This window comes from Panthera pardus, unplaced genomic scaffold, assembly GCF_024362965.1.
Source record: "Panthera pardus isolate Hobbes unplaced genomic scaffold, ASM2436296v1 HiC_scaffold_3, whole genome shotgun sequence".
In the NCBI taxonomy this organism is placed as follows: Eukaryota; Metazoa; Chordata; class Mammalia; order Carnivora; family Felidae; genus Panthera; species Panthera pardus.
This window is the reverse complement of record NW_026526876.1, coordinates 19,099,012-19,124,796: the sequence shown is the minus strand read 5'-3', so window position 1 is coordinate 19,124,796 and position 25,785 is coordinate 19,099,012. Positions and strand designations below refer to the sequence as shown.

The following is a 25,785-nucleotide window of genomic DNA, read 5'->3' as shown; positions in this document are numbered from 1 at the left end:
GTTTTGTAAGAGAAGGACTGGTGAGTAGCCATCTGTGACAGGCAACTCTGAGTCTGCAGTCTCCCAGAGGTGGGCAGGGAATGAGTTGTTTCCTCGACGACCTTTAGGTTTCTGGCATAGGTTTCTTCTCGGATGTCACCCCTTCTGAGGGGCCAGGCAGATTCACAGAGTGGTCACAGCCCCCTCGGATCCGAGCCCCTTCATTGCTGGGGTCCAGGGAGGTGTGGCTGATGGAGGGCAGCCGAGAGCCCGAGGCTCTTCTCAGAGGGGCCTTTTCTCCTTGTTAGGGCTGAATATCCTTCTCTTTTGAAACCAGTGGGTACTCTCAGCAAACACTGTTTTAATTTGCTCCTCCTAAATCAGAGTATGTTGATTTCACAGCTATTTGGGGAAGAGAATTTTTTTTTCCCTGACACCGTAAACCGCTCTCAGGCAGAGGGGGTTAGTTGCCTGCCCGTGTGCCACGCACTCTGCTCAGATGCTGCCAGTGGCAGGAGGGACCGGTGGAAGGTACGAGGCAAGTCAGCAAGGCCGGGGTTTCCTCTTCTTCCACTGCAAGGTAACACCTGTCCACCAGCCGCCGCCTCCTCCAAATTCACCATATTCTGCAGATGCTCACTGGGCATCTCACGTGTGCCAAGCCTTCCTAGGTATTGGGGCGAACAGGGACACAGTCCTTGCCATCATGGTGCTGGTACTCTGCTGGGGGTGGGGGCGGTGTGTGCACAAAATCAACCCATGAGAAAGGAGCAACTCAGAACCTACCAGAATTCGGTAATGTGGTACTGACTGTGCATTTGGTAATCCAGGCAAGGGCCCTAGGGAGGAGGAACTTGTGGAGGAGACTGGCCCCCCAGCAGAGCTTCGAAGGTGATGGGAGTGAGGAAGGTAGAAAGGGGAGTTCTGTGCCAGCAGGTGGAATCACGAGGGTAAAGGCATGAGGCTTAGTAGTGTGATGTGGGGATAGGAGGTGCTGGAAAGACAGCCCAACAGGATGCAGCGTGCAGGGATCGCAGCGGTTGGGGGGACAGGGTCAGGAGACTTCCGCTCCTCACCCCCCCCACCCCCGCCGCTTTCGTACTGTCTGCACACCTCCCTGGTCCCTCAGCCCCCTCATCGCTAAAATGAGGCATCGTCACCTGCCTGGTGACCTCACAGATGGCCGGGAACAGGACACGAGACCGCATGTGTGAGCACTTTGTTTTTTGCTGTTGTTTTTTTAATGTTTATTTTTGAGAGAGAGAGAGAGAGAGAGAGAGAGAACGCAAGCAGGGGAGGGGGTGGAGAGAGAGAGAGAGGAACAGAGGATCAGAAGCAGGCTCTGCACTGACAGAAGAGAGCCCAACATGGAGCTCGAACTCACGAACCGCGAGATCATGACCTGAGCCGAAGTCTGAAGCTTAACCGACTGAGCCACCCAGGCGCCCCCACGTGCGAGCACACTTTGCAAAGTGACACAAACCTGCGGCATCAGGGAGTGACGTCTCACAGGGCAGCGCGGACATGAGGCAGCGGTTGATGGGACAGAACACGGCAACCAGATGCAGGAACGGGCTTTTGAGTGGAACCAGCAGCAGCTTCCAACATCCACGTGGTTTCCCTGACCAGCTAACCCTGCAGAGGATTTGGGCCCGGGGAGATGGCAATCAGGCTGCCGTGCTTTTGTTCTCCTGCACCGACGCACCCACTCCTGCCTCCCCGTCCCATACACTTGGCAAAGGACATGACCTGCAGCCAGCCCTGGGCTCGTTCTGTGGGCAAAACAAGGTGGAGTTGTGTCAGGGGAGCCTTTCCTCTGTGAGTGGGTTGTGGAGTTAGAACTCAAGACGGCGGAGGCAGGTGGTGACTGTGGCTCAGCCTCAGCCGCTCCGACTCGAGGGTTTCTGAGGCAAAGACCCGCTGTCTTGAGTGGCGGGTGTTTTCTCCCATTCCGTGGCTGAGGCCTGGCTGCTCAGATAGCTCCGAACCACTCCCAGCAGGAAGGTGGCGGCCTGAGGTAGCGGGTAGCCTTCAGTTCCCGGATGCCAGCCAGCTCGTGCGGGCATGAGCATCTGGGCTTCGGGGTCTCAGCAGAGCCACCGTCCTGTGCTGGGAATCCCCAAGTGCAGCCCACACCAGCCTTTCCCACGTCCCTCAGACTGGTTTTAAGGAGCAGATTCCCTTCCCGCCTCTGGCAGGCCGAGGGCTGGGTCTCTATTCCCTGGTCCTTGGGTGTCATTTCTGGAGGAAATGTGCCACCTCCTGCCAGCCCGGTCCTCTGGGGTGTGCACAGTCGGGTCAGCCCTCCCGTGGGGGGCACCGTGCCCAGCACTGTGGGAACGTGGATGTGCAGGAGCGGCAGCTGCTACCCTGGCGGAGCCAGAGAGGACCCCTGGGGGAGGAGGCATGGCTGATTCCAGGGAGGGGAAGCAGAAGACAACAGCTGGGAGCAGGAGTGGACTTTGGACTGGGACCAGGAGTAGAACTTTGGCCAGCAGAAGTGGAGCTTGCCGAGCAAAGGCCCGACGGCTGGAGGCTCTGGGCACATCAGAGACTCGCAGTGCAGCCCGGGACTGCTGGCTAATAGGTTCTGGGGGCAGTGTCTTCAGAGACAAGGTTGAAAAAGATGGCTGGAGCCAGATCATGGGCCACTGGATTTTGTCATCTCCAAAATGACAAGCCCTTGAGAATTGCACAAGAAAGATACAGGTGTGGCTGGGGCTGAGTGTGGGAGATGTCACTGGCACCAGCTGGCTCTGGGCCCAGGAGGGAGAGGACAGGGTCAGAAGGATGGGGCAGATTCCCCGAGGGATAGTCCTAAACTCTCCCCAGCCCTTTGCCTACCTGATTCCTCTTACTTTAGGTATCATTTTGTCTGTGACGTTCACCTGGGTGCCCCCACCACAGCCCCACCCACACAAGATCAGGAGCCCATGCTGTATGCTCCGCTTCCCCTCCAGGATGGTGACAAATACATTTTTGTGGTTTTAAGCCACCAAATTACAGTAGTCACGAGGCACTAGCACAGAGTAAGGAAGGAGTAAGGGGTTGTCGGAAGTTTGGAGCTGGCACAACTGGAGGTGAGTGATGTGCTTAACCTATATGGGGGACACAGAAGGGAGGCAGCCGTGTTACCTTTGGAGTGCCACCAGGACACTGGAAAAGCCACGCCCAAACATTGCTGGGGCTTCATTAGCAGCGTGAACTGCCTTGCGTCCATCAAGACTGGCAAGGTTGCCGTGGGGCCTTAGGTGCACATTTAAACTCACCGACCCAAGAAGAGACCCGAGCGGCCCCCATTGCACCCTCTCAGGTCTGTCTCAGACCTTTTTTCCCAGTGGCCAGTTTGAAGATTTAGTTAGAAACCAGAGAATGGTTCTTTATTTTTTCTTTTTACAAAACGCATCTGTCTGCAGCAGTTGGTGTCTCTGCCTCCTGTGATGAGTCGGGCTCGGAGAGTCCTTGAACAGAGTCTGAGTTTGAACTGATCAATGGCATTTGGGGGTTGGACACTTGCTCAGGAGCCAGCTAATTCATAATGTCATATGGGCTAGACGAGAAGACCCAAGAGGATAGGCTGTCTTTTGGCTTTTTATCTCTTCTTTTTGAAAAAGGAAAGGGAAAACAGAAGGTGCCACGCTTGGCTGTTCAGCATTCAGAGATGAACTCTGTCCCCGCTAGACCATGGGAACACGGGGGCGTCTCTCCTCCCACGCCCCCTTTCTTCCCAGAGACCGGGCAGCCTCACGGCGGTGTCCTTTCCGGCTCTGGATGCCGGCCCCCGCGGGCACCGAATCTGGCTCTAACTAATTTACAGAGGACACCTGTTCCTTAATTAGCCCAGCCTGTGCTGTGTGTCTTGTCTGGGCCACCCCCCCCACAAAGCGTGAGCTCGCCGCCACTCGAGGGCTGCTGTTTGGCGGTCCGTGCGCTTTTGCCCTGTGCTTCCCGAGCGACGCCGTCAGTCTGTGCTCCTGAGCGCTGGAGGAAACCACATCCCAGCCGCCGTCCGCGCCGTGGGTGTCGCAGCTGTTGACCGGGTCTTCCAGAAGAAACCCTCGCTGCCAGTCCCCACTGCCGTCCCTAGGACCGGATGTGGGAGTGCCAGGCAGGTGTGGACCCTCATTCCGCGCCCGTCTAGACTCCCGTTCCCCATCACGCAGATGGCACCTCGCGCACACTTCCTACTCGACCTTTTTGGGATGTGACTGTCTGCTTAATGTGTTTAACTAGAGGGAAGCTCTCAGGTGGGCTGGGATCCCACCCTGCAGGGTTTTGTTAAACCTTGTCCTCATGCAGAAAGTGGATGGTGGTAGACAGCTGCCGGGGAGGGGCTCTAGCATCTGGGGAGCATCTAGCAACCTGTGCAGGCTGCAGTAGCAAGATTCCCTGCCGGTCATCGTGGGGGGCTGGTTCTCCTGCACTGCCCCGCCCCCCGGCTTTACATAGCAGAACCCTCTAAAAGCCATTCCTTAGGCTTCAAAGATGAGATCTGACCTCCCACGTAGCCCCCCCCCCCCCCACCGCCGGCACCCTGAGAAAACATCCAGCGTGTCCAGTGGGCATCACGGGTCAGAGGTGGAGCGCCCACGCCTGCCTGGATGTGCCAGGAGTCCAGTTTGGGGCAGGTCACGGTTATTTGGAGACATTTGTGGCAAGTGGCTTTGTCGATAATTCCTCAAGACTCTCCCTCTCCCAGCCTTCAAAAAAGAAATACTGTTGAAGTTTCCCTAAAGTGGTTATTTTCCAAAACGCCGGGCTGATGCTGCTGCAAAAGCCGGCTTGCTCTGCGGGGCTGGTGATTCTGCCTCACTGAGTCCTGGCCTGCAGGGGACACCGCCCCCCACCCCGCCATGTTCCCCCCTCTCTGCTCCTCCCCCCCCCCCAGCACCCCTAGCCTAATGGCAATGCTTCGCCTCCTCCTGACAGAAGCAGAGCTGGCTGCAGGCCCCCAGCAGAAAGCCCTTTCCAGAAGTCTCCCAGCCCTGGAGCCCTCCTGGAGGCCTTGTTCCCCAGCTAATTAGAGCCTTCTCCTTAAGCAGTACTTTAGTCTTTGGTGTCATTCATTCTCACAGTGATAATGGACTTGGATAAGAGGTCACAGCTTCTCCCACATCCTGCTCTCCTTGGGGTTGGGGGTGGGGGAGGGACGGGCACAGCCCCCCTTCCACCAGCTCCCGCCTGCCTGTCACCCTGTCACGGGGGAGCCAGGGAGCCGGGGACTGGCCGCCAGGCTGAGCAGCTGTGATATCTTCACCCAGATCACAGGGCCAGAGCCCGACTCCCCAAAGCGGACCCTGCTCCCCACATTCGGGCCTCTGCCGCCTGCCGCACCTCTGGCGAGTGTCATTAGCATTAACGTGATAAAATGGCGCAGTGTAAATGTTAATAAGGTCTGATGCCTCTGCTGCTTCCGAAGTGGCAGATTGGAAATGGTCCCATCATCATAACTCCAACCAGCAGCTTTTAATTCTCTGCTCCCCGAGCATCCAATTTGGCAGGAAATCCTAACCTTCCCTCAGCCCCCAGCCCAGCTCTGCTGTGCCAGCTTTTACCCCCATTTTCTTTTGCACAGAGGGTTCAGATTTCCCCCAGACTGGTTTTCTAAGACAGAGCTTGATTTCTTTTTTTTTCTTAATTTCTTTTCCCTGTTCTCCAAAGGGAAAGAGAACTGAGCCCCACACTCATCTCCCAGTTTTCCTGGCTGTGGCCCGTTCTTTTCTTGGTCCAGGACGTTCCTCTGAGAGATTTGCCCTGGAAGCCACTGGCTCTGGCTCTCCAGGTTTTCCCTTCTCTTTAAGTTATAAACATTGCTGATTAACGACATCCTGATGACTTCTTTCCTCTGAAGCCTTCAGAACAGTGTTGTCTCCACAGCGCTGTGTTGTCAGGGCCCTTGTGTCCCGTCCTCCCCAGTCCTTTCTTTCCAGTAAACTCTGGGGGCCTGAGGCACACCTGGGCTTCCTTTCAGATCTTCATCTCCCTATCGTCTCACACCGAATTGGTTTTCGTGCCAGGCTGTGTGCCTGGTCCAGGAACCCTCAGCGTTTGTTGAAGAGAAGTAGCCGACAATGTCCCTGGGTTGTCGCCTGGGGCTTGCCCAGAAGGTAGTCTCTGGACGGGAGGCATGAGGAACGGCTGACGGCAGGGCTCTGGATTTCTGTTGCACCCAGGGGAATGCACCACGTGATGCTGTTTGCCACCAGGGAGCCTCGTGGGTCCAGGTGCCCACCACGGGCAGAGGCTGCGTGGGTGGCGTGTCCTTCCCACACGTGCACCCAGCCCCTGCACCCCCTCATGCTAGTTTTTGTCATTACAGGCTGTCTTCACTCTCCTCCTTGGACCCTTCACCTTCTTTGACGTCCAGAAGACCAAGTACCTGCAGATCCTGACCTCCCTGATGAGATGGGTTGGTGAGTGAGAAACGTCTCGAGTCTGTCCTTTCTCCCCTTGCCCTTCCCTTACCCGTTCCGAGCGTGTGTGAGCCCTCGCGGCATAGCTGGAACGTGGCAGGGGTTCCTTGGGCCCTGCCCACCTTTTCAGTAGTGTGGAAATACAGTACCGACTTCAGGATCACATAGTGGGGACAGAGCCAGAGCTAAGCCCAGCCTTTTTCACACACCCACGTGCGCCGCTGTCCCCCAACCCCCCGCCCCCCGCCACCAAAACCCACAGGCTGGGCCAAGGCTCCTACACTCCCGGGTCTGTCTCTGCTCCCTCAGGCCACAAGAGCGGCACTGCTCTGCCTTCTCATGGGTGTACCGTGTGGCAGTCAAAAACCCAGTGGGCTGGGGCAGCCACCTCCGCATTCCTGGCCAGCAGGGCCTGAAAAGACACCTTATCCGTGATGCCTTTTGACTGATGCCCTACTGAACAAGAGCACCACTGTCCCCAGGGGTAGTTTGGGGGTCTCCACCCACTCAAGCAGGTTTGTGGTTGGGAGCTCATTCATTCCGCCACACCATTCTGGAAGGTCCACGCTGCTGAGCCCCTTAGACCCAGGACCAGAGGGTGTGGGGTCCCTGCAGCCCCTGTTGGCGGGCACATGCTCCAGGATCATTTGTATTCCTGTTTTGGGCTAAAAGCATAGAACACTGTTGCTGTTGTGATGGAGAGGCCTGGCAGAGTGAGTCTGCCCACCTCCAGCACCTCACCTGCCCAGGCACAGAGGTCCCCGAGGACCCCGGGGTCGGGTCCCCTCCCTCCCGACTCTCTTCTCTACTTCCTCTGCCACTGCCTCTGCTCCCTCACCCAGCATCAGGACTCAGGGTGCACCTTGTTTCTCATGCCATGCCAGCACTCGATTAGATCGTGACGAGCACAGAGCAGCTTCTGATAACAGTGATTTTTGGCAATTCTGGCGCATCCGATCTTCTGGTTCTGCCTACTCTACTCGGGATTACAGGATCCCAGCGTGAGGAGCCACCGCGTCATAGGGGTCTTGGTATCTCCGTGGGAAGGGACCACGGCAGGCATCCAGCACAGGCCCCTGCTCCCCCAAGGGCAGGCTCCACGAGCGTGCACATGGAGTGACCTCTTGCCCAGGAGCTCGTGGTGAGGAAGGCCCCTGCTCCACTCTGAAGGGATGGTGGTCAGCACTGGGAAGTCCTGCCTTGAGCCCAGTGCAGCAGCCTGTAACTTCTTTCCACCTCGGTCTTTCCTTGCAAGGAATTGAGAGCAGGACTGATCACTGCTGTGTGAACTTTGAGGCCTCTATAACATGATAAACCTGTCTTTCATCACCCAGCCAAGTACAGGGAGCAGGAGGGCACTTGTCCAATCCCTGGATGGGGCGGGCTTCCTTACCTACCCCGCTCAGCCGGTCCAGTCCTATACGCACCTGTGCAGTGCTGTTTGCAAATGTTATTCACACATCTCAAAGCCCTGGGTTAAAGTAACAAGACCACCTGGGGGAAAAAGAACTCATTACTTAGAACATGAGGATCGCACTGGCCCCAAGGGTATGGTGCTAGAATTGAGCCCTTTTGGGTGCCAGGAGGGCTTCCCAAAGTTGGGATCAGCCGGGATCACAGCCACTGCTTTCCACCCTTCTTCTTACAAGTCTGCCTCTAGGAAGTAGGTGAAAGCCCCAGTGACCTGCAGAAGGAAAAGTTCTCTCAGTAAAGCAGTACTCAGAGGAAAGTATTCCTCCTCTCTTCCTGGCCCTCCTCTGCTCCCTACAGGCAGGTCCCAAGGTCCTGAAAGTCTTGCCCCTCCCCCACTTAGGATTGGCTGTCCTTGACCTGCTGCATCAACAACCATGGGGGAGGGTAGAGGCAGGGCAGAGAGAGGTGGAAGGACTCCTCGCTTTAGCCACCATGATGGATCCCCGTGTCAGCCCACAAGAGAGCTACCCAGATAGTGACAGTTCATAGCTTCCGAAGCACCCCTGAGCCTGTTGAGCGTGACCAAGTCCTTCCTGCGTCTGGTGAGCAATGCATTCATTAAAAGGAAGGAGATGGTCAAGAGCGGGAGGAGGAGGCTGACAGGAAATAAAGAGTGATTGTCCGTGTGCAGGATATGAGACATCCCCCAGACCTGAGACCTGGCCCGCGCTCGGCTCCCACCTGCAGAGAAAGCACTGAGTTTCCGTTGCCAGCAGGGCCCCCGGGACCTCAAAAGCCTCTCAGAGCAGCCCTTCCCCCTTCCATGCTGCTGTTGGAGCCCTCTCCTCCCCAGAACCAGGTTCACAGAGTGCAATCAGTGGCTCAGATTGCTTTAGAACACTGCTCTGTTCACCTCCCCACCCACCCCACCCACCATGGCAGGCTGTCCTGCCCCCTCGTGACACCGTTTTGCAGAGCAAGGTGGTGGTCGCCCTGGGTGGGGGGGGGGGGCAGGGGGGGATGGGGCGGCGGTGGGGGGAGGAGTGCTTGTCAGCAGAGAAGGCCTGCGGGAGAGACCGGCACGTGAAGGTCCTCCACACTCGCGTGTCTGCATGGTGACATTGTTGTCAATGCAAGTCATTTGTCTCTTCTCTCCCTTCGATCCAAGAGATAATCAGATGGCACTAACCTCTCCACAGACCTGTGCTCGAGCGCTCCGGGAGACTGCGCAGACAGTCGTTTTACTTCCTGAGAGCGTCAGACCCCTGCACTTAGAAAGCAAACCTCTGTGTGACACAGAACCCTCTGAAGTGAAAGAATTGCCCAGTTAGGTCAACTCTAAATTGTAGCCAAGCCTAGGTTTTGATTCCCAGCTGGGGGCGTGGGAGCCACCGGGGCCCTTTCCTCCGTGGATCTGGTGGGAGGCGTTTCCTTCGTCATGGCCCCGGGCACCCACACAGCATCAGGAGCCAAGGCAGGGGACAGAATCCCAGGGAGCTGCCCAGGACCAGCGGACAGGCAGCCTCTACTGCGGGGAGGGGCGGGTTCTGCCCACTGAGCATTTGCAAGGGGGTCTCTCCTCTGGGCCAGGCTCACCCCAGGTGATTTTTCTAGCATTCTAACAGCACCAAACCCCCGTTTGTCCCCTCAAGTCTGCATCAAGTTTCAGTTTGCAATGAACTCCTTTACATCTTGCTTCTGAGAAGCAGCTGTGCGGCCGTGTCCCCCCATGACCCTCCCTCCTTTCCCACACTCCCGCACACCCTGCCCCTTCCCTCTCCCCAGATTAGGGCCCAGACGGTCCAAGAGAGCCGAGCGGGAGCGCAGGGTGGCAATAAGCCGACTTGGGTTCTAGGAAGACAAAAGGGAAGAATGAGCACCAAAGGGACCGGAAAATCATAAATAAATGTGCTGAGCCGGAAACTTTCTTGAGCTTAATTAGGAATTTGTTCTGCCATCTGTTGAAATGAGGCTGGGGAAGACTGCAGGAGCCCCGCCCCGAGCAGGGCCCCCAGAGCTCAGGACCGGCTGAGAAGCCTATAGGCTGGTTCCTCGAGGCCTTCCTCCACACTGTCCTCCAGTTCATCAGCCCCGGACGCCTCTCGTGCTGCCAGAAAAGGGCTTAAAGGGTTGGATGGCCTTTGCAAGTAGCCACTTGTCCAGGAAAATGTCACAGCATATATGACAAGTGCCAGCGTTGATTCATCTCTTTTGCTCCCCAAATAAATTCTGGGGAGACCAGGCTGGTCAGTTTGGGAGACCTGGGTCACAGGTGCCTCTGAAGGTCTCCAGTTGCCATCTGGCAGGTGAAACTGTTCAGGCCTCCACAGACTTCCTGACCCCCCTTTGCTGTCCAGTCACCTGCCCCAGGGCTGCGGCTTCAGATCAGTGGCAGGCTCGGGAGCCCAGGGCTTCAGCTCTGGCCCCTCCTCCCATTGTTCCCTTCCACTTGGTCCCGCAGCGCACCAACAGCCCAGGCCTGCCTCAGCCAGCCTCCTGGTCTGGCCATGGCCAAGGCAGGGCTCGGCCGTGAAGATAACATGGGACCTGGGATCGTGTGGAAAGGGCTGTTAGCACAGTGCCTGGCCCTGGGTCAGCATTCATGTATTAGCCACAGTGTGCAGGCCTGCTGTCATCATCTGCGGTGGCCCTTAGATCAGGGACATGGCCCCAGCCACCTCCAGAATGAGCTGTGGCTCTGGCGGTGAGATCTTGAAGCATTGCCATTTGGCTCTGTCAGCCCTCCCCCCACCCACCCCAGCGCTGGTCCCCCGTGCACCCCAGCAGCCCCACCAGCCTTCACCCTCACCGCCTTCAAGGAAGCTTGAGCCCGAGAAAAAGGAGCAGCAGGCACATCTCACAGAATGGCCCGGGGCTTCCTCTTTAGGTCCTGGCTCTCATTCTGCCAGGGGTCAGTAGCCCGGGGACACTTGGCAGAGATACAGCTGGAAGTGCTGTCCCACAGACCCAGGAGCTGGGGCCACAGAGTCTGAGCCCTAAGCCACTAAGCAAATGATTAGACTGTCCCCACCTGGGACGCCTGGCAGGGAGCTCTTCAGCTGGAGGGGCCGAGGCAGCATCATTACTTTAACCCCCATTACCAGCTTCCGCCGCGGGTGCCTCCCAGTTGGGGACACACACAGCTGGCTCAGCCTGGGGTGCCCCATTTGGTGTTATTAAAAACCCGATTCTTTCTAATAAAGCACAACAGCCCTCCTCGGTCTGGGCTGGCGAGGACCCACAGGGCTCCTTCCTCTGATTGTGTATTCAGAACAGCGCCGTGTGTATTGCGCCCGTCTCTGTGCTCCCCTCAAAGTGGGTCAGGCGCCAGCCTCTCCGAGCGTCTGTGGGCAAACTCAAACCTCACGAAGCTCCTCAGCCCAGCGTTCCCTGCCTCCCCCCAGCAGGTGCCCCAGATTTGTCTTCAGACCGAGCCAGCAGGGAGAGGTGGGACTCAGCGGTGGTGGCCCGAGAAGCAGAAGGTCCTCAGGAGGAGACCGTCACCGGGGAACATAAGGGCTCTGCTTTCAACCTGTCCCCCAGATTATCTGTGGCCGCTCAGCTGACCCCCCTGCAGATCCATGACTGATTCAGCTGAGTGTCTGTTGGTGGGACCGCCCTGATCTGTCACCGCCGGCAGCCAGGGGTCTTCTCTGCCTGGGCCGTCTGTTCCCCACATCCTGTTTGCTCAACATGCCAGCTTGGTGTGTGAATTCCTCCACAGCCGCTCACTGGTGTCCCCCAACTAGTGCTTCTCAAAGGTGCAGGAGGGACCCCCTCCCAAAATGAAGGCAGCATATCGGCCCCCTTTGAGCAGCCGGCCAGCTTCGGCCTTCGGCAGCGTCTCGTGCTGCTGTTGGCCTTTGCTCCCTGCCTACCCTCTCTGGGCCACTGTCCAGGGCTTTCCTGGGCCATCAAGTATGTGGCTTCCCCTTGTGCCTCAGCCAGTGGAGGGAGTCCAGGAAAACTTTCTGTATGTGTTTCATTTTGGTCTTCATCCTCAGTTTTCTAAAAGTTCTCTCTGCAAACGCCGAGGTCAGTTTCAAGGAAAGGAAGCTGGAGTTTCTGTCTTACTGCTCTCGGGGCAGGGTGGGCACCCAGTGAAAGTTTGCTGGAAAGCCAGCCCCACACCACCAAATCACCCCTTTCATTAACAGGACTGACCCAAGAGCCCTGCTGGGCCCTGAGCAAAGGCCACCACATGCGTCCCCCCCTCCCCCACTCCTGTGGGCAGCCTTTCCTGCCAACAGCTCTGCTCTGCTTGTGGCTGAGATGCGCACTGACCGGGCCATCGGCCGAACCCAGGAGGTCGCAGGCCAGCTGCCTGGACACTGGCAAGGGGAGGGAGGTAAGGCCCAGCTTGTGATGAGCAGGGTGAGGTCTCTGACCAATGACAGCGGCTGCAGGTGTGTGACTGCTCAGAACTGGGCTTCACACAGGCCAGAGTGAACCTCAGGCATGCGTCACAGGCAGCCCTAGGTGTCTCAGAGCTAGTGGGGCCCCTGGATTTACATCCAGACCCAGGGAACCACACGCCCTGTGGGCGCACGGCCTCTCCTAGTTTTCTCCGTGCTCTTTTTCTCCATTCTGGTTTGTCTGTGCATCTAGCTGCTGGTGAGGAGACGCCTTGGTCGGCTCAGGCTGCCATAGCCCAATACCACAGGCTGGGAGGCCTGAACAGTAGAGATTTATTTTCTTGGTTCTGGGGGCTAGAAACCCAAGATCAAGGGGCTGGCAGAGTTGGTTTATGGTGAGACCTCTCTTCTGGCGTGTAGACGGCCACCTTCTTACTGTTCCTCGTGGAGGCTTCTCTCTGTGGGTAGGGAGAGAGCTCTGGCATCTCTTGCGCCTCTCAGAAGAATGCTGGTCCCGTCAGATGAGAGCCCACCCTTGTGACCCCATTTAACCTTTGTTACCTCCTTAGAGGCCCCATCTCCAAGCTATCTCCTTGGGGGTCAGGGCTTCCACATAGCGGTTGGAGGGGGAGATAATTTCAGGCCACAATAAGAGGAGAGGACTGAACGGCCTTCAGGAAAGGTGACAGTGCCGAAGTTTTATGTTTGCAATCTCAGAAGGAGATTAGTCGGCTAGTAGCCAGAGGCCCCATGGTCTCGCTGTCCCAGCCATTACGAACTGAGCTTGCTCTGACAACGTAAGGATGAAAAATTGAGACGCTTGTCTCCCGGCCGCCACTTGCTGTGCTGGGAGGGTGTGGAAAGGGGAAGGATGGAAAGGCCAGAACTCTTGATTTCGTACTTGAGACCTGATAGCTTTAGAGACTCAAATGCCTGCCCTTTGCCCAGGGCCCCCTCCTTATGGCACACTTGGAAAGAGGGACTGACCCTGCTCTGAGTTCTTTGTGGTAAATAATTCCGCCACAGAGTAGAGCCTCAGTCCTGTAAGTTAGTCACCCAGGCGTCCTCTTCTGCTTCCATGATGATGATGATGACAATGACCATGAGGACAACAGAGCTGGAGTCCCCCAGAGGGCACAGGGGCTGGCTCAGCATGGGAACATAGATCAGCTCTGAATTCCCTCTCTTCGGTGGAAACACAGATGACTCTGTGTGAGTTACTGCAGGCAAGGCCAGTAATCACAGAATGTCTTGTGACCTAAGATAAAATCTGACCCAGGCCCTAGACATTTGTGGACAAGCACATCCGTGCAAGCAGCTTCTCATTTTTCCCCAAGGGAACCCCTCCCAGCCAGAGACCAGTATGTCCTGTTTCCTCAGGCGTGAAAGGAGCCCCACCCAGACCCACAGCCTGTGCTCAGGTGGGAGGGTGACGACCAAGGAAGGATGGACTGGTGCAAGCTGCCCAAATCCAAACATCATTCCTTGCAGTCTTGGCCCCTGGTGGAGAGAGCACGCACCCAGAGTCCCCACAGGTGACAGAGTGGTGGGGACAGCTTGGCCTTGTTTGGCCTCCTGTGGAGCAAGAGGGAGCCGCTTGGTTCACAGAGCAGGTGTGAGCAGCCCAGGTCTGATGCCCCTGCCAGAGACGCCCAGAATAGGGGATGTTCCTGGAAGAGTTATGACTGGCCCAGCAAGGGGGAGCGTCACTAGTATGATCCAAGCCCCTGCTTGTAGCAAAAGGAGAATCATGTGAGAACTGGGGATCGACAGGTTCCTGCCTGCCCAGGACCAGGGTTATCAGGATGGGAGATACGGTTTCTACAATGATAAAAGTGACTTCTGTGTTCCTGAGAGATGTCTTGGGCCAGGCTTTGTTGCACCATCCTACCCTGTCCCCCATGATTCTGCCATGATCACCTCCATTTTTTTTTAATGTTTATTTCTGAGAGAGAGAGAGAGAGAGAGAGAGAGAGAACGAACATGAGCAGGGAAGGGGCAGAGAGAGAGGGAGACACAGAATTGGAAGCAGGCTCCAGGCCCTGAGCTGTCAGCACAGAGCCTGACGTGGGGCTCCAACCCATAAACCATGAGATCATGACCTGAGCTGAAGTCCAGTGCTTAACTGAGCCACCCAGTTGCCCCTAAAATTTTTATTTGTTTTTGAGAGAGAGAGAGAAAAAAAAAAAAAAGCATGAGTAGGGGAGGGGCAGAGAGAGAGAGGGAGACACAGGATTCAGAGCAGGCTCCAGGGTCCAAGCTGTCAGCACAGAGCCTGATGCAGGGCTCCAACCCACGAACCGTGAGATCATGACCTGAACCAAAGTAGGAGGCTCAACCGACTGAGCCACCCAGGTGCCCGTGGTCACCTCTGTTTTCAAAGGTGGTAAAATGGAAGCAGTGGGAGGTGACAAGATCACCCAAGATGACACAGTTCAGCGCAGAACCCAGTGTAACTTGAGAAGCTGAGCTTGTTTCGAGGACGAGCAGCAGCTTCCCTCCCCCACTGGTGGTCTCCAGGGCATTTGAGCTTCTAGAGGTGAGCTCCACTCACACCCCCAGCCCTGTGGGTCTCAGGAACCTGCAGAACAGAACAGCTCTCCATTCCCAGTTGGTCCTGTTACTTAAGGAACAAATGCCCAGTCACCTGCTCCTGCTTTTAGGGCCCAGAAACTGCTCGGTCTTTCGCTGTTCTCAGCGCAGGCTGGTGTTACCCCATCAACTCCTCCCTGCCCTCCTGAGTCTCCGGAGGCCCAGGCCAACCTCTGACCAGCCTAACGAGAGACACATCTGTGCCCCAGCATCCTCCGAGGGCAGCACCATGGTGAAGGAGGAAGCTGGTGCCAGATCCTCCCCGGATCCAGCTCTGATGATGGGCACAGCACGGCCATTCATTATCATTAGCCCTGGCATGTTGATTCTCTGCTTGGAGAAGAGAGTGCCGTCCTCCTGACAGCTGCCTTGATGGATAGCCTCCGCCTCGCCTGTGTCAGAGCTAGAGCCACTCAGGGAGCTCAGAGCAGCAAGGTATTTGGGACAGCACAGCCTCGGGACTTCTGGGGCCAGGTCCAGAGGTCAGAGACTCAAAGAGCAGCTCTCCAGGAAGCACCCTGCCAAAGCAAGGCAGGATACAGCAGCTGACTGCGGAAGGGCCTGGGTGCCTGTAGCACCACTGTGGGGAGAGTCCTGGGGGAGGGATAGGGGGCTCCTGGGAGAATTCTGCCCTGCCCTCCCCCAGGCAAGGAGAGCCCTGCCCCATGTTCCCCAATTCCAGTGGTGCCAGGGCAGGTGGTCCAGCTCATGCCAGTGCTACACAGACTCCGGCATTCTGTAAGGAAAGTGGAGCCCTTCCCAGGCCTTACCCACGCTCCAAGAGCAGTGAGGGGGAGCCTCACCATGGCCCAGAGGCTGGGTCTTACCCAGGGATGGGTTTTGATGCATGGAGGACAAAGCTGGCTAATGACCATTCTGATTTCTGCCCCTACCCAGAGCCCCAAGAGAAGTAAACTACAGTTGCTGGTTGGATTCTCAGGAAGTATGCATCAGAGCCCTGGGTCCCAACCTCAGACCCCTGCTTGTCCCCACCTCTGTCCCAAGAGCAAGTCAGCTCTGGCTCCCGGGAGACCTGGACCCATCTATGGCTTCATACAACCAATGAGGCCCAGGGCGAGGGGCCCAAGAGAGGTTGCAGACTCAGGAGCTGGAGAGCCAGGGGAGGCTGAGCACTGGCACTCATCTCTCACTCCTCCCCTTGTAAATTGGGACCATCTTTGCCCCTTGGCAGGAGCTCAGAAAGGTGTTGGCCCACCTGTCCTACTCTCTGAAAGGAGACTGGCTGTGAGGCTAGACAGACAGCCGTGAGGCCCCGCAGCTCCTGGCCCGAGCTTATCAGGCTCTTGCTGGCAAAAGAGAGGAGGGGCAGGAGGCTGCCTCTGGAAAGCAGTGTTTCTCTTCGGACCCCTTTGAGAGCTGAGTCAGTGCCTGGGTAAATGTTGTGAGAGGGCACCTGCTTAAGTCACCAATGTCCCTGTGATGGGATGCTGACATTGTCATGCGGGGCATTCATGGTATAAATTCATGAACCTGGCCTCCTCAGAAAGGGAAGGGAGGTGTCTTCTCTAAGCCATCTGCGCAGGGCTCCCAAGGACCGGACGTGTGGGAAGGGGACCAGGCTGTGGCTCAGGGCGAATGGATGTGGTGAGGCCGGCACGGGAACCCCGAGCAGCTGCCAGAATGTGAGTAGCCCACCTCTCCTGGCTACGTCAGCGGGAGCCTAGAAACAAACGCTCCCTGGGGCCCTGCCTCTGGCCCCTCTCCACCTCCTGCTGCAAGGGACTGTGACAGCCAGAATTGGGGCCTGGGGCCTGGTCTCCCCCTGTTACCCCGGATGGTCTTGTGCCCAGGTGCGCTCGGACAGGGATCTCATCACCTCCCCTGCAGCTGATGTGGCCGTTAGCCAATTCTTTCTTCTGTTGTAATTTGTCTCTGCAACTCGTAGCTGTTGGTTCCTCTGGGCCGTAGGCTCCAGGACAGGGGTGGCATTTACTCCGTGTGCTGTCCCCAGGTACCCAGAAGAGCGCCGACACACGTGAGCACTCAGAACAGCTTTGTCGAATGGGTGGATGGGTGGGTGGTCCCAGCTGAGCCAGGAGTTACTCAGAACAAGCGCAAGTTTCTCACGTTGGCTGTTACTTCCACTGTTTAAAGAGAAGGCTCATGTCCTGTCTCACCACCACGCAGCTGCACCTTCCAAGGCCGACAGCCACTCCTCATGTGACCTGTGTCAGGCCCTCACCTCCTTCCCTGCCACAGAATCCTCCCCGGCAGCTCACTGCCTCTCCTCTCCCCTCGGAGTGTGAGTTCCAGTGCCAGTGCAGGCGGATGTGGATTATGACCCACGTCCGGTCACGTGGGCTCTCCGAGCGTGGCCTGTGAGGGTCAGAGAGAAGCCAAGCCATCCCTGCCCTCTGGGACTGCAGGCCCTGGTCAGCAAGATGTCGGAGAGCTCTCAGCGTTCTGTCCTCTGCCCATCCACACCTCCCACACGGCCTCGGCCAGGTGGGCGCAAGTGTCTGTGGCAGTGGCCGGCCGAGTCTCGGGCGTCGACGTGTACGCTCAGAACTCTGCTCTCTGTCATGCTTCCTGACAGAGTCTGTCGCTCATAGACTGTCACCCTCATTTCATCTTGATTTATTAACAGGCCTAATGGGTTTGGGGAGCAGCTGTCTCCTAGGGATGGGACCATCAATCTAGGAGATGGCTGTGGAGCTCTGCTCCTCCAGCAGCCTTGGGAGGGAGGAGCCAGGGATGGGGGGGTGTGGTCACAAGGGCAGAGGCCAGATAGCCAGACGGGTGCCTCCAGTCCTGGGCCCCTTGAGCTCAGAGCCACCCACACCAGGCTCTCCTGCTTCCTTCCTGCCCCTTCCCTCTCTGTCCCTCCATCACAACATGAAGTCTGGGGCATCACTCGTTTCTCTTGAACTTGCCAACTTGGAGACCAGGCCAGAACATTTGCCCTTCCCTCTCCACTCCTGAGGACATAGCCCAGCACCTACCCTGTGTCCTCACAGGGATTGGGGTGGGGGGCGCCGAAAGTCCCTGGTGGCTCCCACTTCCACCGCCTCTTCCTAAGCTTTGCCGGGGCTCGTCCGCCCAGAGCCGGCCCCCACTGTGTTCCAAGCCCAGGCTCTGTTCCTGGGGCGTCTGCTCCGGGGCATCGTGTGCCCTTCCTCCAGAGAGCTTCTCAGCTCTGAGCGGTGTGCTCATCACATGCTGCTCCGATGAATGGCCCTCTTCCCCCTGACTGGAGCCTGCGTGTCCCGAGAGCAGGGTGGGGCCTGGCACCCAGCAGACGCTTGGTCAGGATCCAGGGGGCGAATGAAGCCCCCCCCCCCCCGGCTTTCCCGTGCTGGCAAGTCACATAGCTGTGTGAGCATCCGACAGAGCAGTGCCGGTGTGGCCAATGGGTGTGGGGCTCACCCAGGGTGGCCCCCAGGTGAGACTGTCCCCTCCAGGGCCTTATCCAGGAGCTAAAGCCCCACGATGTGGCCACTTTTTAATTTTCCCGGAATTGCCTCCCAAGAGCCTCTTGTGTCTTCGTTCCTGGATAGGACCCAGCATCTAGCCCCTGGAGGTAGATCTGATTTTTGGAAATAGACTTGAGTAAGGCAGCAAGGTGGGGTGACCGCATGGTGATGCAAACCTAATTATAGCTAGAAGATTGGAAGATAAATTTTCTTATCTCCCACAGCCATGCCTTTGTAACCATCCTGAAAGTTCTAGAAAATGCCCTATGCCGTCATTGACGTAAAGACCCAGCCCCGAGACAGTGACTCCAGACTGTCAGTAGCTGTACTGTCGGGGCGGAGGCTGCCCACGAATTCATGTGCTTTAAAAACTCCCGTCTCTTGCCTTTGGGGAACCTCCAGAAATATGTGTATTCGCAGGAAGGACAACACCTTCCCGCCGTCAGGGCTGTCCCGACCGCTCACCCTGGAACCAGCAAGCCTGCCTGTCCTACACCTGGCCGGAGATGTAGCGTTGAGGACGAAGGGGGGCAGAGAGGCACTACCAGCATCCAGGGCTGGAGGCAGCAGTGACTGGGAGTTGCCAGCCCTCTTCCTCCTCCCCCACCGCGCCCAGGGCTCCGAGCCCGAGCCACAGGGCCAGCTTCTCCACTAGCCTGTTTCCAAGCTAGTCACACCAGGTGACGAGGTGACACCTGAAATGGTGGTGGCAGAGCAGGTTTTGAATCTTGCCTTACAGCGGCTGACCCCGGGGCGCAACCTATGGCCGAACCGCCTGCTGCAGCCTCTTTTTTTTTTTTTTTTTTAATTTTATTTAAATCCAAGTTAGTTAACATAGAGCGGAATAATGATTTCAGGAGTAGAATGTAGTGATTCATCACTTACATGTAACACCCAGTGCTCATCCCAACGAGTGACCTTAATGCCCGTCTTCCATTTAGCCCATCCCCCACCCAACACCCCTCCAGCAACCCTGTTTGTTCTCTGTATTTAAGAGTCTCCTCCGTTTTGTCCCCCTCCCTGTTTTTCCCTTATTTTTCCTTCCCTTCCCCTGTGTTCATCTTTTTTGTTTCTTAAATTCCACATATGAGTGAAATCATATTTATCTTTCTCTGACCGATTTCGCTTAGCATAATACACTCTAGTTCCATCCATGTTGTTTCAAACGGCAAGATTTCATTCTTTTTGATCACCGACTAATATTCCACAATGTATACACCACATCTTCTTTATCCATTCACCAGTCGATGAGCATTTGGGTTGCTTCCATAGTTTGGAATAGCTAATCACCAGGCGGCCCCAGGCCCCCACCCCCACCCCAGCCCCAGACTGCCAAGCTCTGTGTTGTAACCCTTTCTGGCACGAGATAGACTCCCTGGCACACAGGGGCCTCCGCCTCCACCCTGCCCCAGCGCACTTCTGTGCTGTGGTTCTTCCACACGGATCTCTGCCCTACACACCCCTCCTGCACTCACCTCCAGAGATCGGATGAGCCAGGCTGGCAGGGTTCTGGGCTGCCCTGTAGCCCCTCCCCACCCTCCAGAGGGCTAATCCAGAGGCAGTTCTCCAGGCTAAACCCCACAGGAGGGGCTGGGTCGCCATTTTCGCCTTGACCGACCAGAGCACGGAAGGAAGAGGGGCCATGTCTCTGAGCAGCGAGAGTTGTGGGGCACTCAGAGTCAGGAGCGGCCAGAGCGGGCTGAAGAGGAAACAAATCATCTTCTTTATTGGCAATTTGCACAGGCCTCTTCCTTCCCCTCCCCCCCCCCCCCCCCCCGCCGCCACCCACCCTGGCTGCTGTCCCTGGTGTCAGACATTTCTGATTAAAAGTGATAGATGACGTTTCTGTCCATTGCTCTCCCAAGTGTCATTGTGGGAAGACACTGGTCCGGCTTTCTGTGAGTCCCAGGAGAAAGGCCACTTCCTTCCAGGGAGCCAGGGAGTGGGATGTGGCCTGAAGGGATGGCAGGGAGGGACCCTGTGCCTGTGACGGGCTGGGGAGGAGAGTTGCATGTCTGGGAACCGGCCTCTTTCAGCCCGCTGTCCCTTTCCCTGCTCTCCTGTGTGGCCCAATGAGAGACATAACTATCCTGGGGGACAGGCTAGAGAGGCCATCAGGTCTGGTCTGAATAGACACACGGGTTAGGGGACACCAGTGGTGCCTGTGTGTGTCGATGGCTAACAGTGAGGGTTCTGGGCAATCTGGATAGCAGATGCAAGAAGCCAGAGACACAGAGGGGCACCAGCCGGATGTAGAAGTGTGTCTGCCTTCAGGAGCTTGCGTACTGGAGCCCCAGCCGATGAGCCCGGCTCCGGGTATAAGACCTTAGGAGGGCTGTTGTAAAAGGCTGCCGGGTGAGGCCAGTCGGGGCCCTGTTTGCTCTGAACAGATGGTCCTAGGCCCCCTTCTGTCCTATAGGTAACCTGGGTCGGAGGTACTCCCTTGTCCCCTACCTCTGCCACCAGGCCCAGGACCGCAGAGCCGTGTGCCATTTGCCTCCTGCCTTGACGCCAGCAGCTCAGAGGGCTCAGCTCTTCCCAGCCTTGGTCTTGGTGCCATCTCCCCCCCACCTCCTGCCTGGTGTAGGCCCCTGGGTGCCCACCTCTGTGCAGAACTACCAGCGCACTTTCCCACTCCCCACCCCCTCAGATGCAGGTGCCCGTGGCCCAGGAGGACTCCCCCTCCCAGATTTTCTGTGCCCCTTCCCCCCCACCAGCCCCTACTCCCCATGCATACATTCTCTAAGCCAAGGGAGGGAGTGTGAGCACAAGTTCCAACCTAGGCCTGCTCCAAGAGAAGCCCCCTAAGGGAGCTGGGCAGTGCCTGGGCGGGCACATGCTGACCGCCCCACGCAGCCCCCTCTCATGCCCAGGCCCCCCAAGAGATCCATTCCCTTATTCGCTGGGGAGGGGTAGCGTGGTCTGCAGCCACGGCTGACCTGCCCCACAACATGGTCATCAGGGTCACGTGAACTCCGGGATTCCCCTGGCGCTCTGGTCCCTGGGCAGGTGCCACCAAACCGACTACTCCCCAGGGAAGGGCCGGTTCCCGCTCAGCTGGCCGACTGCCCTCTTGTTTTTCAGCTTTTGCCATCATGATCGTGCTGGCCCTGGTCCGCATCGGGAACGGGCACAGAGAGGGGCACCCGCCCCTGGCTGACTTCTCCGGGATCCGGAACCTGTTTGGGGTGTGCGTCTACTCCTTCATGTGCCAGCACTCGCTGCCATCCCTTGTCACACCGGTGTCTTCCAAGCGCCACCTCACACGCCTGGTCTTCCTGGACTACGTGCTGATCCTCGCCTTCTACGGCCTTCTCTGCTTCACCGCCATCTTCTGCTTCCGCGGCGACAGCCTCATGGACATGTACACCCTCAACTTCGCGCGCTGCGATGTCGTGAGCCTGGCTGCCGTGCGCTTCTTCCTGGGCCTTTTCCCTGTCTTCACCATCAGCACCAACTTCCCCATCATCGCCGTGACCCTCCGCAACAACTGGAAAACACTTTTCCACCGTGACGGGGGCACGTACCCCTGGGTGGTGGACCGCGTGGTGTTCCCCACCATCACCCTGCTGCCCCCGGTGCTGGTGGCCTTCTGCACCCACGACCTGGAGTCCCTGGTGGGCATCACGGGGGCCTACGCAGGCACAGGCATCCAGTACGTCATTCCCGCCTTCCTGGTGTACCACAGCCGCAAGGACACCCAGCTGGCCCTGGGCTACGGGACCATCAACAAGCACAGGTCCCCTTTCCGCCACGCCTTCTGGGTGGGCTTTGTGCTGCTCTGGGCTTTCTCCTGCTTCTTCTTTGTCACTGCCAACATCGTCCTCAGTGAGACCAAGGTCTGATGGCAAAATGTGCCCAGTGACGAGAGAGGCGGGGGCTCCACTCTGGCCCCATCACTCACCTTCCCGCCTGCAGAGCCAAGAGCTAGTTCCTTCCCAGGGTTGCATGGGGCAGGCAAGGCCAGACTTGCGGAGGGCACCCTCCACGTCTCCTGCTAGGGGTCTTATCTCCACCCAGGATCCCACGCAGTCCGCGCCTCGCTTCACTCGCCAGGGCGGCCTGTCTCCCAGGCCCCCTGCCTGGGGCTGCCCCTGGCCAGCCTAGCTGCACAACCTGGGCACACAGCCGTCCCAGTTCCAGGACTGGTTACTGCTTTACTTGCCAGGAGCGGGCTCCTCCCACCGCACAGTAGGGACGCAGTGCTGGCCCTCCCGTTATTTATACCAGAGGCCAAATCCCGTCCTCCTCTGTCCTGCCCCTCCTGCATCCTCGTCTGGGAAAACTCCACTCGTAGCTGCTGCCTTTTTGGGGCAAATCCCAGGCCCTAACTCTCCTCCCCACCAGGACTGCCAGTGACAGGCAGGTCCCACCTTCCCCTCAGGCCTGGAGTGGCCAGGTGCCACTCCACTCCCCAGAGAAGGCCTGGCCAGCCTCGATGACAACAGGAAGTGCTGATAGGCACCAGGGTCCCTTGACTGTGGCTCTGAGGGCCCTTGCTGTGGGTGCCAGCACCTGGCTGAGCTCCTGAACCAGGGGTGACTCAGGAGCATCAGGCAGGAGCAGTCCTTCCTCGGGGCACAGCCACCTGGCAGCCAGTTTAAAGCCCAGAGCCTGTGACCCCTCAAAGGGATTCTCTGCTCTCCTGACTGCCCCACTGGGGCCCTCAGGGTCTCCTGCAGTACAGGGGGGCGGTACATAAGGACCACTAAAGGGAGCTACCCCCACCCACCATCACGGTGGCTTGGGGGCACCCTGGGCATGTAGCGGTGAGCAGGCTGTGCCTCCCACCCTGTCAGAGGTCAGGTCTGTGAAGCAAGAGCAGGCTTGGCTGTCCCTGCTCCCACTCCAGCACTAAATGTGGCTCACGTGGCTCCCTTTTGAGCCAGGCTCTGGGTGCTCTGTTCATACTCTCTGTGACCTTTGGGTGCTGTGGAGTGAGATGGGGCATCAGCCACCGTTCTCATGGAAGGAGGGGTGGCTTCCTGGCCACCTCACCAGCTCTTCCGTGGTCCCCTCCTTATCACAGGCATGCGTGTACCTGCTGGGCCAGCCCTTCTCGGAAACACAGGTGACTAGTGAACTCTGCATTTTCAATGTGCCTTCCGCTTCAGGACCTGGGGGTCCTTCCTGACCCTCCCTGGCGTGCCCCCAACCCTGGGCCTGGCCCCACCTATCCTGGAGCCCAAAGCAGCTTGACCTGGAGCTGCCTCTCTGGGGTGGGGTCTCAAGCCCCCACCCCATCCCCCTTTTGATTTTAGTGCCTTGCTCAGCTCTCGTTAGGGGATCTCTGCAGCCTTCCCTGCATGGCGCAGTGTTCGTACCTTGGTCGGAGCGACACCACTGGGTGTCCTGGGGCCCTTGGTGGTCTCCGAAGGAGAGGGAGGAGGACCTGGGGAGTCCACAGGCAGTGCTATCCCCGCCCCAGCCCCTGGCTGCCCCAGCCTGTGAGAACCCCTGGTCGTGATTGGCCATGGTCTGCTTTCTCACTGCTGCCACACATCTCGCAGCCGGTCCCCAAACGTTGTGATTTTCCATCCATGTGGAAAATAGACGACCCTTCCCCATGTACCATTGTGGCTTCTTCCCAGGAGGCCCCACCCCCGGTGGGCAGAGCAGGGAGGGCCCCTGGGTGATGGACACCCATGGCTTGGGCTGATCTGCAGCTGCCCAGCTGTTTGCTGAAAACTCAAAACATCGGTCCTTACCCTTCTCCATTTACACTCCCTCTTGCTTAAGGACAAAGCAAATTAAATCATCCTGCTGCCCCAGGCTCCAAACCAAATTCTGGACGCAAATTTATTAGCATCATAAAGCCCAGGTTGATTAATGTGGCAATCTGGAGCCACACAGCAGTGCAGTCTGGTGGCTGCGTTCCCCTACTCCAAGCTGGGCAGCCCCAGGCCCGGAGGGGCGGAATCAGCCCTAGCTGGCCGCATCCCTGACGGTAACCCAGGGCGCTCACCACTGCCACTGTCTGGGATCCTTTACAGCTCCGTGTTCACCTGCTGGAGGTCAGATGGGGTCGTCTTCCTCTCTACTGCTGATAGCCAGGGGGCTTCGGGCAAGGGGGAGAAGGCCCAACAGCCAGACAGAACCCCGATGATGCTTGTTCACCACGTGCGTCAGGCACACTTGGCTGCAAGTGCTTACGTCAGTGTGGTGAGGGGGGCGAGCTGGCTCCTGATTTCCATTTTACAGATGGGCCCCCGAGGTCACTGGTGGGGAGGGCAGAAAAGGATGCCGGCCCAGCCTGACCTGAGTACAGATGTCTCCGTGGAGGAGGACATAAACCCGCTAGTCTCCACCTAATGCCTTTCACCCGGACTGACCCCGAGGCCAGGCCAAGGTGGGAGACCGTGTTCCCTCATGCCATTTTGCCAGGGGCTCCTGCCTGTTCCCTCACCTGAGGCCAGCGAGGCGGCTGCGGGCTTATAGATGGGGCAGATGGCAGGTGACAGGCTGGGAGGCACTGCTGAGTGGTGGAAGGTGGGCAGCGGGCACCTTGCCAGGCCCTTAGCTACACAGCTGTTCTCACCACACGGGGCCGGGAGCAGCCTCGGCAATAGAAACTAGAGTCAGAGTGGTGGGGGGGGATGGGGGCCGCTCCCCACCTCATGAGAAACCAGTCCTGGGGGAGGGGCCTGGCACAGGGCCATGTGACTGAGGGCAGGTGTAAGGCCGAGACCACGCCTGTCTCAGCGTCGGATTCCTGGGCAGGGCTGACACCCGGTTGGCTCTGCTAAGGGCCACTGAAAAGCTGGGTCTCCTGAAACAGATCCACTGTGGGAGAGGTTCTCAGTCCCTCCTCCCCAGGGCTGGGGCTCACGGTGGTGTCAGTTGGAGAAAAGGAGAAGTGATAGCTTCTCAGTGCCTGGCATGTGCCAGGCACAGTGCTGGGTGCTTTCTGTGTGGACCTTGGCATAATCTGGGGATTAAGACCATGGACCAAGAAGGCAGAACTGCCCCATGCAGGCAGCGAGCCTCCTACTCTTCCTCGTCATTTGTAGCACGGGGACAATAGTACCTGCGCCACTGACCGGTTGTGGGAACTTAAGTAGTGAGCTCAGTGCCTCGCACAGAAGTGCTCAATAAAGCTACTCTGTACTGGTGCCTGGCTCCCTTGTCACTGCCAGCCATAACCACACTCGTAGCCACAGGCCCCAGACTCACTGAAGACCCCGGTTTGGGTCCCCAGGCACCTGGTTGGTTTCATAGCCACCTGATGAATTGTAGCAACTGCCTGCTACAATTCAGAAACAAGAAACTGGTCTGAATGCTTCAGGGTCCGGAGGGCTTTGGGAGAGAAAGTGGTCTCTGGCTCCAGGGAGCCTAAGGACACTTTCAAAGAGCCAAACCCAGGCCCTGCTGGAGACTTCTGGAGCTGGGACTAAAGCCCAGGTATCCTGACCAAGGCCATCATACCCACCTCCTGCTAAGCTCTTTGCTCCCTGCCCGCTCACGGGCCCCAGGAGAGAGGTGGTGTGGACAACGAGCCTCTCAGTAAAGCCCGGCGAGGAGACAGCCATGCAGCAGCAGAGAGATAGGAGTTCCTCCTACTGAGACAGGTGACCGAGGGCCCCCCTCTTGTTTCCCACC

The 25,785-nt window shown here is 57.8% G+C and overlaps 1 protein-coding gene across 3 annotated transcripts in view; it reads left to right on the top strand.

Annotated features, from left to right (window-relative positions):
• The window catches only part of TMEM104 (transmembrane protein 104), a 59,618-nt gene extending 34,322 nt beyond the window's left edge, over positions 1–25,296 (top strand). For all 3 annotated transcript variants that reach the window (XM_019466311.2, XM_019466310.2, XM_019466309.2), the window contains exons 9-10: positions 6,299–6,392; positions 21,271–25,296. In XM_019466311.2, the coding sequence (XP_019321856.1) occupies positions 6,299–6,392; positions 21,271–22,031 (855 nt within the window). In that variant the 3' untranslated portion in view covers positions 22,032–25,296. The remainder of the gene's footprint in view (positions 1–6,298; positions 6,393–21,270) is intronic.
• The last annotated feature ends 489 nt before the right edge of the window (positions 25,297–25,785 follow it).